The sequence below is a fragment of the Nomascus leucogenys genome, chromosome 10 (assembly GCF_006542625.1).
Source record: "Nomascus leucogenys isolate Asia chromosome 10, Asia_NLE_v1, whole genome shotgun sequence".
NCBI classification, from domain to species: Eukaryota; Metazoa; Chordata; class Mammalia; order Primates; family Hylobatidae; genus Nomascus; species Nomascus leucogenys.
In genome coordinates, this window is record NC_044390.1 from 78,827,393 (window position 1) to 78,840,786 (window position 13,394).

At 46.4% G+C, this 13,394-nt stretch overlaps 1 protein-coding gene across 1 annotated transcript in view; it reads left to right on the forward strand.

The window, feature by feature from the left end:
- Positions 1-13,394, forward strand: part of ACAD10 (acyl-CoA dehydrogenase family member 10) — an 84,525-nt gene that overhangs the window by 249 nt on the left and 70,882 nt on the right. Inside the window, 2 exon segments of the mRNA XM_030821787.1 lie at positions 8,240-8,497; positions 11,048-11,078. Of these exon segments, the coding sequence (XP_030677647.1) occupies positions 8,253-8,497; positions 11,048-11,078 (276 nt within the window). The 5' untranslated portion in view covers positions 8,240-8,252.

A 13,394-nucleotide genomic window follows, 5' to 3' on the forward strand; every position in this document is an offset into this window, starting at 1 on the left:
TTGTTGTGTTTTACTCCTGTCTCTAACCCTAGTATGGATGGTTTTGTTTCTGTCCCACTTTACAGATAGGTACAGCGAGGCTCAGAGAGGTGAAGTTGCTTCTAAGGGGCCGTAGAGAGTGGAGACTCGATCGCTGTTCGGATAGCAATATGGTTGGGCGCAGTGGCTCACGCCTGTAATCCCAGCCCAGAGGCTTAGGCGGGCGAATCACCTCAGGTCAGGAGTTCGAGACCAATTTGGCCAACATGGTGAAACCTCGTCTCTACTAAACACAAAAAATTAGCCAGGCTTGGTGGCGAGCGTCTGTAGTCCAAGCTACTTAGGAGGCTGAGACAGGAGAATCGCTTGAACCCGGGAGGCGGAGGTTGCAGTGAGCCGAGATAGTGCTACTGTACTCCCGCCTGGGCAACAAGAGCGAAACTCCGTCTCAAAAAAAAAAAAAAAAAAAAAAAAGAAAAGAAAAGAAAAGATGGTGATCTGCTGGTTACGAACACAGTGCTGCAGTTAGACCTGGGTCCTCCTCCCCACCCTGTCACTTCACAAATGTTTCTGAGAGTCTAGACACCCTTTGGATGCTTGAGATACGTTGGCATATAAGATAAACACAGTTCTTGTCCTTACTATGAGGTCGACCTACATCAGCAGTTGTGCAGTCTTGAACTAGTATAGTCATTGCATAAAGTTGGCATGATATCATATCCTCATGCAGTAGTGAGGATGAAATGGAATTATGTATATGTAGATAACATTAGCTTTTCTGAGGCTCAGCATTCTTTCCAGTATGTGAGACTGGCTTTTGTATGTAGATACTGACACAATCAATGCATATGGGACACATACATGACAGGATGCTACTCTAGGTACATTGTATAATGATACATATGTAAGTACATAGTACATTCTAGATGTGTGTGTATGTGGACATTGTACATTCTAGATGTGTGTGTATGTGGACTATATAACATGACCACAAGATATATGAGTATATAGATCTTGTGACTACATCCTATGAAATACGTTTCCACGTGCCCTGTTTAAATCAGGGTTTCTCAACTCTGCACTATTAACATTTTGGGTCCTGATTATTCTTTCTTGTTTTTGGCAAGGGGGTGGGGTGTACTGAGCATTGTAGAGTGTTTAGAAACATCCCTGGCGTGACCCACTAGATGTCAGTGGCACCTCTCCCCAGGTGGTGACAACGAATAATGTCCCTGGACCTTGCCAGATGTCTCCTTGGGGTTAAAAAACCCTGTTGAAGAATCACAGGGTTATGTGAAAGTGCATAAACCATACACACATACTATATGCATAAAACCTATGAGACCTCTTGTGAACTTTTTTAGTATATTACTGTAGTAAATAACATTTCAACGTGTGCCAGGTACTAATTTGAGTGTTTCATATACCTTGTCTCATGCAATGGTCACAACAACTTTATGAAACTGGTACTGTGCCCCTATTCTACAGAGGAGTAACCTGAGGCTCAGAGGAAGAGTAACTGGCTCAGGATTTCACAGGTAGTAGTGGCAGAGCTGGAATTGAAATCCAGGCAATCTGAATCCAGAACTAACACTCTTTTATCTCTTTACCAAACAAACCATCTTCTTTTTTTTTTTTTTTTTTTTTTTTTTATTTTGAGACGGAGTCTCACTCTGTCGCTCAGGCTGGAGTGCAGTGGTGCGATCTCGGCTCCCTGCAACCTCGGCTTCCTGGATTCAAGCTTCCTGCCTCAGTCTCTCAAGTTGCTGGGACTACAGGTGCGCAGCACTGCACCCAGCTGATTTTTGTATTTTGTTTTGGAGATAGGGTTTCGCCATGTTGGTCAGGCTTGTCTCAAACTCCTGACCTTGTGATCCACCCGCTTCGGCCTCCCAAAGTGCTGGGATTACAGGCGTGAGCCACCGCACCTGGGCCCAAGCATCTTCTTAATGTATGACAACACACACTGTGTGTGCATATTTATGAGAGCATCATTTAGGTAGCAAGTCTGCATTATCATGCTAATCCCGTTTTGAGTGTCAGGAAGAAGATAAATCTTTTTTTTTTTTTGAGACAGAGTATCACTCTGTTGCCCAGGCTGGGGTGCAATGGCAGGATCTTGCTCACTGCAACTTCCACCTCCCAGGTTCAAGCGATTATCCTGCCTCAGCCTCCCAAGTAGTTGGGATTACAGGCACCTGCCACCACGCCCGCCTAATTTTTGTATTTTTAGTAGAGATGGGGTTTCGCCATGTTGGTCAGGCTGGTCTCGAACTCCTGACTTTAGGTGATCTGCCCTCCTCGGTCTCCCAAAGTGCTGGGATTACAGACGTGAGCCACTGCGCCCAGCCTGACAAATCTTTATGGTAGATACCAGTAACAGAGAACTAGAACTGTTAACCAGAGTTGGGCAGCTTGGGAATGTTACAGCTTTTTGTGGCTGCCAAGGATTAAACCTGTCCCCAGCTTTTCCCTGTTTTCCGATATTTCCAGTTTATGCATCCTTCCAACTCATGGAGCACCAGCTATGTGTCTAAAACCTGTACTAAGTCCCAGGGGATGTATGTATACTAAGATGAATAAGATAGTCCTTGTCTTAAGGAGCTTATGAGTTCAGAAACACGTAGACGTGAAAACAGGCCAGGCACAGTGGCTCTTGCCTGTAATCCCAGCACTTTGGGAGGCTGAGATGGGAGGATCACTTGAGGTCAGGGTTTCGAGACCAGCCTGGCCAACATGGTGAAATCCCGACTCTACTAAAAAAAATACAAAACCTTGTAATCCCAGCAATTTGGGAGGCCAAGGCAGGCAGATCACGAGGTCAGCAGATCAAGACCATCCTGGCTAACACGGTGAAACCCTGTCTCTACTAAAAATACAAAAAATTAGCTGGGCATGGTGGTGGGCACCTGTAGTCCCAGCTACACGGGAGGCTGAGGCAGGAGAATTGCTTGAACCTGGGAAGCAGAGGCTTCAGTGAGCCAAGATTGCCCCACTGCCCTCCAGCCTGGGCGTCAGAGCAAGACTCCCATCTCAAAATGAAAACAGTTACTGTGTAATGGGGTAAGTGCTCTGCCGAAGATAGGGAGAAGAGGCAACAGGAGTGAAAAAAAGAAGTCCCACATTCTACCTGGAAAAAGAAACGAAAAGGCTCCCCAGAGGAGCTAAAACTGAGGTTGTGATGTCAAAGTGAATGGAAATTCACCTAACAGATAAACCAGGGAAAGGTGTTCCAGTCAGTGAGCACAGCAGTTACCAAGGCCTAGAGGTATGAGAAATGACAGCATTTCCTGCCTTGGGAAGTGGCTAGAGCAGAACAGTTGTTTGTAGTTGAAGGAATAAGCAGTCTGCTTGTGGGAGCATTGCCCACATGTCCATTAGTGAGACTATGTGGAGGACAGTGTCCTCCATAAGGATTAAAGTTGCCCCTTCAGGCCCCAAAGGCATTTTTCTTTTCTTTTTTTTTTTTTTCTGAGATGGAATCTCACTCTGTCACCCAGCCTGGAGTGCAGTGGCGTGATCTTGGCTCACTGCAAGCTCCGCCTCCCAGGTTCACGCTATTCTCCTGCCTCAGCATCCTGAGTAGCTGGGACTACAGGCGCCCGCCACCACGCCCGGCTAATTTTTTTGTATTTTTAGTAGAGACGCGGTTTCACCATGTTAGCCAGGATGGTCTTGATCTTCTGACCTCGTGTCCGCCTGCCTCGGCCTCCCAAAGTGCTGGATTTACAGGCATGAGCCACCGCGCCCGCCTCCCCCCAAAAGCATTTTTCATCTCTACTAAGCCCTCACGCAAAATATACAAGTGTGTAAGTAAATTTCTCTTTCTATTATAAACATTGGCCTTGGCATAGGAACATAAGTAAAACTGAAAATGCAAATGAAACTTGACATTTTTAGTTTCAAATATTGCCCCCAAATTCAGCAAATTTCCAGTTACCGTCGTTGCATGGTGGTATCCTCAGCAGATGGGTGCAGGACCCTCTGCAGATGCCAAAATCTGTGGATGCTCAAGTTCCTGATATACAATGGTGCAGCATTTGTTTATAACCTATGCACACCCTCGTATATGCTTTAACCCATTTCCTGTTTAGAAAAAAAAGTACTTGACCGGGTGTGGTGGCTCACGCCTGCAATCCTGGCACTTTTGGAGGCCGAGGCTGGTGGATCACTTGAGGTCAGGAGTTCGAGACCAGCCTGGCCAACATGGTGAATGCCCGTCTCTACTATAAAAATACAAAAAATTAGCTGAATGTGGTGGTGAGCGCCTGTAGTCTCAGCTACTCGGGAGGCTGAGGCAAGAGAATAGCTTGAACCCAGGAGGCGGTTCCAGTGAGCCAAGATCACACCATTGCACTCCAGCCTGGGCAACAGAGCAAGACTCTGTCTCAAAACAAAAACAAAAAAGCAAAAACAGTGCAGCTCGCTGCCAGCGCAGTATTCTCAGGGCAAGCAGGATATGAGTTAAGTAATCCCCTGGCTGAGCACGATGGCTCACACCTGTAATCCCAGCACTTAGGGAGGCCGAAGTGGGTGGATCATGAGGTCAAGAGATTGAGACCATTCTGGCCAACACGGTGAAATCCTGTCTCCACTAAAAATACAAAAATTAGCCAGGCGTGGTGGCACGTATCTGTAATCCCAGCTACTTGGGAGGCTGAGACAGGAGAATCACTTCAACCCAGGAGGTGGAGGTTGCAGTGAGCTCCGATCATGCCACCGCACTCCAGCCTGGTGACAGAGGGAGACTCCATATCAAAATATATATATATTTAATGTATATTATATGTATCAAATCATATCCATATCAAAATAGATAAATATATATACATGCATATATGTATGTATACCTAAAACAGTGTAAGTACTGTGTAAATAAATAGTTGTTAACCTGTATTTTTTGTTTGCATTTTTTATTGTTGTGTTGTTATTTTTATTGGTTTTTGTTTGTTTGTTTTTGAGATGGAGTCTCGCTCTATAACCCCGGCTGGAATGTGGAGTGCAGTGGTACAACCTTGGTTCACTGCAACCTCCCACTTCCCCAGTTCAAGTGGTTCTCGTGTCCCAGCCTCCCGAGTATCTGGGATTACAGGCGTGCGCCACCACACCTGGCTAATTTTTTTTCTGTATTTTTAGTAGAGACGGGGTTTCACAATGTTGACCAGGTTGGTCTCAAACTCTCGACCTCAGGTGATCCGCCTACATTGGCATCCCAAAGTTCTGGGATTACAGGCGTCAGTCACTGTGCCCTTACTCTGTGTGTTTGTTTTGTTTTGTTTTACTTCAAATATTTTCTTTTTTTTTTTTTTGAGACGGAGTCTTGCTCTGTTGCACCATCTCGGCTCACTGCAAGCTCCGCCTCCCGGGTTCACACCATTCTCCTGCCTCAGCCTCCCGAGTAGCTGGGACTACAGGCGCCCTCCACCACGCTCGGCTCATTTTTTGTATTTTTAGTAGAGACGGTTTCACCGTGTTAGCCAGGATGGTCTCAATCTCCTGACCTCATGATCTGCCCACCTCAGCCTCCCAAAGTGCTGGGATTACAGGCATGAGCCACTGCACCCGGCCTTACTTCGAATATTTTCTACTGTAGTTGGCCGAATCTGCAGATGTGGAACTCACAAATACAGAGGGCTGACTATACATGAGAAACACATTATATTCAAGATTTACCACTTAAGAGTCCTTTCTCTAGGTGCTTATAGAGGTTGAATATCCCTTATCCCAAATGTTTGGAACTAGAAGTAGTTCAGATTTTGGATTTTGGTATATCTGCGTATATATAATGAGATATCTTGGGGTTGGGACCCAAGGCTAAACATGAAATTCACTTATGTTTCATATATATCTTATACACATAGCCTGATGGTAATTTTATACAATATTTTAAATAATTTTGTGCATGAAACAAAGTTTGTGTTAAGTACTTACGTGTGGAATTTTTCACTGTGGCATCATGTGGGGGCTCAAAAAGTTTTGGATTTTGGATCATTTCGGGTATCGGATATTCAGATTAGGGATGCTCAACCTGAACAGTTTTTTGAGTCCTAGACGGGTGCAGTGACTCATGCCTGTAATTCCAGCACTTTGGGAGGCCGAGGTAGGTGAATCACCTGAGGTCAGGAGTTTGATACCAACCTGACCAACGTGGCGAAACCCCATCTCTACTAAAAATACAAAAATTAGCCAGGTATGGTGGTGCCCACCTGTAGTACCTGCTACTTGGGAGGCTGAGGCAGGAGAATCACTTGAACCCGGGAGGCAGAGGTAGCAGTGAGCCAAATTCGTGCCACTACACTCCAGCCTGGGCAACAGAGTGAGACTCTCTCTCTCTCTCAAAAAAAAAAAAAAAAAAAAGAGTTTCTGATTTTGGAGCATTTCAGATGTCAGATATTTGGATTTGGGATGCTCAAACTATATAGTTTTGGAGTCCTTTTGTCCTCACTGAAGTGACTCCTGTAAACTCAGATGCTGTCTTACCAATCTGTTTTGCACTCTCCTGATTTTTAGTAAGCTTTTTAACTGTAGAAATCACATAAAAAGCTTAAAGATTTTCATGAAGAAAATAGAATTTGCCTTCATTATTTTGTTTTTTTCTGCATCTTTTTATTTCAAGCTTATAGAAAAGTCGAAAGGAGTTATACAATGATCTCCCGTTATACCTTTCATCTAGACTCACTATTAATGTCTGGCCATGTTTGGTTTTCTCTATACACGAGTGTATATAGGTATGCATCTGTATACGTGTGCATGTATGTGTGTTGTGTGTGTTGTGTGTGTCTTTTTTTTTTTTCTGAACCTTTTGAAAGTAACTTTGAGGAACAGTTACCAGGCTGCTGCAGTGATCTGTAAGTGGAAATGATGGTGTTTTGTGGTGTGAGGGTGTCATCGTAAGTGCTAGGAGGAGGCAAGTACAGGACATCTTAGGAGCACAGGAGAGACTCCTAATGAGTCTTTTCTGGTATCCCCAAGAGGCTTCATGAAGACAGTGACTGGTAAACTACAACCCAAAGGACTGTTTGGAATTAGCCAGGCAACAGGTAGAACAGAGCATTGCAGAGGAGGAGAACATCCGTTTGAGGAAACTGCATGTAGATGTGTATGTCCAGATCATCCCAGGTTGAGGTGAAAAAATGAGGAGTTGCTGTAGAAAGGAATGAGATTTTTTTTTTTTTTTTTTTTGAGACAGACTCTGACTTTGTCACCCAGGCTGGAATGCAGTGGCACAATCTTGGCTCACTGCAACCTCTGCCTCCCAGGTTCAAGCAATTCTCCTACCTCAGCCTCCCAAGTAGCTGGATTACAGGCACCCAACATCATGCCCAGCTTATTTTTGTGTTTTTGAGTAGAGATGGGGTTTCGCCATGTTGGCCAGGCTGGTCTCCAACTCCTGACCTCAGGTGTTCTGCCCATCTCAGCCTCCCTAAGTGTTGAGATTACAGGCGCGTGCCACCGCGCCTGATGGGAGTAGATCTTTTAAGCCAAGTTTAGGAATTGAGAGTTTATTTTAAGGGCAATGGGGAGCCGTTGAAGGTGTTGTTTGTTTTTTGAGATGGAGTTTTGCTCTTGTTGCCCAGGCTGGAGTGCAATGGCACGATCTTGGCTCACTGCAACCTCCACCTCTTGGGTTCAAGCGATTCTCCTGCCTCAGCCTCCCGAGTAGCTGGGATTACAGGCATGTGCCACCACGCCCAGCTAATTTTGTATTTTTAGTAGAGATGGGGTTTCTCCATGTTGGTCAGGCTGGTCTCGAACTCCCAACTTCAGGTGATCCACCCGCCTTGGCCTCCCAAAGTGGTGGGATTACAGGCATGAGCCACCACGTCTGGCCCAGATTTACAATTTTCAAAGAATACTCTGACTGGAGGGTGAAGAAAGAATTGGAGAGAGGTCTGAGAAGAGGCAAGGGTGCCAGTTAAGATCCATGGGCAAGATGGTGGCAGTGAGAATGCAAAGAGGTAGATGAGATTTTCAGGAGAAAGACTTGACAGCATGGAACTAGATAGGGCGAGGTGAGGTAGAAATTGCGGAAAGTCAGAGGCGAGTCCCAGCTTTCTAGCTTGGGCAGCCGAGTGGGCGATGGAGCCCTTGACTAAGTAGCCAGGGAGGGAGGAGACACTGAGGTCAGTTGTGGGTGTGATTCGAAGTGCCTGTTGGAGATGGGTTAGAGATGTCTGGCTGGCCCCTCTGAGCTCCAGGATGGAGGCCTGGGTGGGAGGCAGTGCAGGCAAGTCACGCCCTGTGCCTTCTTCCCACATAGCCTCGGCCTCACCATGTGTGTAAGGAGCTGTTTCCAGTCCCCCTGTCTCCAGTGGGTGTGGAGGACAGCCTTCCTGAAACACACCCAGCGCAGGCACCAGGGGTCCCACCGATGGACGCACCTTGGAGGCAGCACCTACAAAGCGGTGATTTTCGACATGGGTGGAGTTCTCATTCCTTCTCCAGGGAGAGTCGCTGCAGGTGAGCTATTGATTCTGTTTCACTTTGGGGGACTAGGGTGGCGGCGGGAGAATGGAGGGTGATCGGGAAGGCAGAGGGGAACACTTGGGCAGCAGTGTGTCCCAGCAGGCCATGCTCTGGCTCGAATTCCAGGCACCACTAGGGGGCTGAGTGTCTTCGGCACATGGTTCAGCTTCTCCAAATCTTACTTTCCTCATCATTAAGTGAGCTAATGGTAGTGCCTTCCTCCTTGGGATTTGGCAGAGAGTTATCTGTGGGAAGCACTTGCTTAGCGCAGTGATTGCTCAGTGCATCCTAAATTCTCAATCAATGATGAGCTGCCATGAATACTGTGATTAGAATTTAACCACCAAGGCAGGGTGCAGTGGCTGAAGCCTGTAATCTCAGCACTTTGGGAGGCCGAGGTGGAAGGGTCGTTTGAGCCCAGGAGTTCAAGACCAGCCTGAGCAACATAATGAGACCCTGTATCTGCAGAAATTTAAAAATTATCTGGGCATGATGACAGGCACCTGTAGTTCTACCTACTCAGGAGGCTGAGGTGGGAGGATCACATGAATCCAGGTGGTTGAGGCTGTAGTCAGACGTGATCATGCCACTGCACTCCAGCCTGGGTAACAGAGCAAGACCCTTACTCAAAAACAAACAATAAACCCAAAGAATTTAACCATTTTTTCTTGGGAACTGTTCTACTTCTGAAATCTAGAATGCTGAAATTCCCCTTTTGATTACAGCCTTCCTCCCTTCTACCCCACTCCCTGTAAACCTGCTTCTGGACTGACAGGGTAAGGGTCAGCCCTCTGGTCTCTGGTCTTCTCTTTACCATCCCCTCTCTGGTTTTACTTCTTTTCTACTCAGTTCAGCTTTTATTAGTTAGAGTTGTTTGGGCTTCAAGCAGTAGAAAACCTAACAAAACAGTGACTGAAACAAGCTAGAAGTTTCTTTCTCTTGCACATAAAAGCCCAGGTATGTGGTCTGGGACACTGTGTGATGTGACTCTGTGGTATCAGGGACTCCGACTCTTTCTAGCATGTTGCTCTGCTGTGACTTTTCATTTCCACTCTTACCTTGTGGTCTGTCTTGGCCGTGTCACCTCCTGCTATCATATTCTCATGCCAGCCAGCAGGAAGGACAAAGGGCCAGATAGCCATCCCTCTCCTTTTAACCTTCTGTGGTGGCTGTTTGGCCAGTTCTCCATCCGAAATCAACCCAGGCACAGGTTTTCTATGCCTGCATGTCTAGGCTTTCCAGCACTGCTGACCAAATTACTCAGCCGTGCGAACTGGCTGCACAAGCTAGTTTCTGAGCTCCAGCCTTAGTTGGGCCATTGGTGCTATGCCTGAGCCTCTCTGTTCCTTCACTCGTATCTCTGTCATGTTTACCTCAGGGGCTGTTCCAGACTGTCCACTCCCTCTGCTCCTTACCACCCCCAAATATTCTTGCTCTGCAGACAGCTGAATCTATTCTTTTACAAAGAACATAAAGACTAAGCCTGAGCAAGCAACACAGTGAGACCCCATCTTGAGCTAGGATTGCACCAGTGCACCCCAGACTGGCACGGCAGGCTTTTTTAGAGAACCTGTCTCTAAAAACAAAAGGCAGCGGGGAAGAACATAAAGATCACTGGACAGAAAGTTTCTTCACTTTCTCCAGAATATCTAAAGAACCAATTCACTTCTCTCCATTCCCACTGCCTACACCCTTGCCTTCTGTCACCCACATGATGTCATCAGCCTCCTAACTCTTCCCCTGCCTCTGGCTCTCTGGATTTTACAAAATCTCCTCCCAGCTCCAGAATTACCTTTCTAAAACGTAGATCTTGCTTCTGCGCTTAGCGGCTCATACCTGTAATCTCAGCACTTTAGGAGGCCGAGGTGGGCAGATCGCTTGAGCACAGGAGTTCAAGACCATCCTGGCCAACCTGGTGAAACCTCATCTCTGAAAAATACAAAAAGCTTACCTGGGCATGGTGGTGCATGGATGTAGTCCCAGCTACTTGAGGGGCTGTGTTGGGAGGATCTCTTTAGCACAGGCGGTTGAGGCCACAGTGAGCTGAGATTGCACCACAGCACTCCAGCCTGGGTGACAAAATGAGACCCTGTCACAAAATAATAAATAAATAAAATAAAAATAAAGCATAGATCTTGTTCCTTTCATCGCTGGCTTGAAAACCTTGAATGCCTGCATGTGGTCCCCTAGATTAAATCTAGAAGCTTTCGCCTGGGATTCAGGGCTCCTCTCAGTTCTAGCTTTCCTGCTGTGGACTACCTGATGCTCCCCAGGCATGCCAGGCACATTTGCATGTTTGTGCCTTTGCAGGCTGTGTTTCCTCCCTGCCTCCTCTGCCTGTTCAAATCCTACTGATGCTTTTAATGGCAAATTTAAGGGGATATTATTCAGCAATGACTGGAATCTTTTGAACAGTCAGTAAATCTCATGGTTGTTACTAACTTCAAGAGTCCTCTTCTGTCAAGACTTCTCCAACCCCATTTGCAACCTGGGCAGAATGTTCCTGGATAGCCAATTCCCATGTAAGTTTCACCTTCACCGAGACATTTTAGTTTGCAGTGGAATGTGTTCATGTCTCCTCTATGGGGCTCTTGGATTCCAGGACCCCGGATCTGGGATTTCTTCACTTCACTGTTAGCTCTGAAGGCTGGCTCAGTCATTCAGGAAATGTTTGATGGGTAGATATGTGAACAAAATAGTGATGCCTTCTACTTTGTCTTTTGCTTGACTGGAGCTTCTAATGTTATTTATTTCAAATGAACCATATCAAGGGTCATTTGATAAGAATATACTAGAATTGGCCAGGTGCGGTGGCTCACGCCTGTAATCTTAGCACTTTGGGAGGACGAGATGGGCGGATCACTTGAGGTCATGAGTTTGAGACCAGCCTGGCCAACATGGCAAAACCCTGTCTCTACTAAAAATACAAAAATAAGCGGGCCATGGTGGTGGGCACCTGTAATCACAGCTACTCTGGAGGCTGAGCAGGGAGAATCACTTGAACCTGGGAAACAGAGGTTGCAGTGAGCTGAGATCACACCATTGCACTGCAGCTTGGGAGACAGAGCAAGACTCTGTCTTAAAAAAAAAAAAATATATATATATATATACACACACACACACTAGAATTACTGTACTGTACTATTTTTTTTTCTTGAGATGGGATTGCACTCTGTTTCCTAGGCTGGAGTGCAGTGGTACAATCATGGCTCACTGTAGCCTGAAACTCCTGGGCTCAAGCAATCCTGCCTCAGGCTCCCAAGTAGCTGGGACTACAGGTGTTCGCCACTATGCCTAATTTTTGTTTTTTATAGAGACGGGGTCTTGCCATGTTGCTCAAGCTAGTGTCGAACTCCTGGGCTCAAGTGATGCTCCTGCCTTGGCCTCTTGAGTCATTGGAATTACAGGCGTGAGTTACTATGCCTCACCTGCTGTCTGTTTTTATATGGCCTGTCAGCCAAGAATGACTTTTATGTTTTGTAATACGTAATTGAAAAATATCAAAACAAGAATAATATTTTGTGACATGTGAAAATTATGTGAAATTCACATTTCAATGTCCATAAAAATGAAATTTTTTAGAAAACCGTCTTGCCCATTTGTTTACATATTGTCCGTGACTGCTTTTGCCCTGTACTGGCAGAGTTGAGTATTTTCAACAGGGTCTGCAATGCTTTCAAAGCCTAAAATATTTACCATCTGGCCCTTTTCAGAAAAGCTTGATTTAAGCTGTTAGTTTACTATAAAATTAGTACACACAACAAAGAATTCAAAGTATAGCCCAAACACTTTAGTTTTTTATTTTTTATTTTACTTTATTTTTCTCCAAAAATGCATTTTCAGACCAAAGCTCAAACACTTTAAGATTGAATTTAGGCCAGGCACAGTAGCTCACGCCTCTAATCCCAGCATTTTGGGAGGCCAAGGCGGGTGGATCACGAGGTCAGGAGATTGAAACCATCCTGGCTAACATGGTGAAACCCCATCTCTACTAAAAATACAGGCCGGGCGCGGTGGCTCACGCCTGTAATCCCAGCACTTTGGGAGGCCGAGGTGGGTGGATCACGAGGTCAGGAGATCGAGACCACGGTGAAACCCCGTCTCTACTAAAAATACAAAAAATTAGCTGGGCGCGGTGGCAGGCCCCTGTAGTCCCAGCTACTTGGGAGGCTGAGGCAGGAGAATGGCGTGAACCCGGGAGGCGGAGCTTGCAGTGAGCTGAGATCGCGCCACTGCACTCCAGCCTGGGCGAAAGCGAGACTCCGTCTCAAAAAAAAAAAAAAAAAAAAAAAAATACAAAAAATTAGCTGCATGTGGTGGCAGGTGCCTGTGGTCCCAGCTGCTTGGGAGGCTGAGGCAGGAGAATGGCGTGCACCCAGGAGGCGGAGCTTGCAATGAGCCTAGATGGCACCACTGCACTCCAGCCTGGGTGACAGAGTGAGACAACGTCTCAAAAAAAAAAAAAAGTTGGGCATGGTGGTCCATGCCTGTAATCCCAGATACTCAGGAGGCTGAGGCAGGAGAATCGCTGGAACTCGGGAGGCAGAGGTTGCAGTGAGCCAAGATAACACCACTGCACTCCAGCCTGGGTGACAGATCAAGACTTCGTCTTGGAAAAAAAAAAACAAAAAACTGAATTCAGAGGGTATAATGATTTTGAAACTTCAAAATGTTTGACTTTAAAATTTCTGTTAGGCCGGGCGCGGTGGCTCAAGCCTGTAATCCCAGCACTTTGGGAGGCCGAGGTGGGCGGATCACGAGGTCAGGAGATCGAGACCATCCTGGCTAACACGGTGAAACCCCGTCTCTACTAAAAAATACAAAAAATTAGCCGGGCGTGTTGGCAGGCGCCTGTGGTCCCAGCTACTCGGGAGGCTGAGGCAGGAGAATGGCGTGAACCCAGGAGGTGGAGGTTGCGGTGAGCCGAGATCGCGCCACTGCACTCCAGC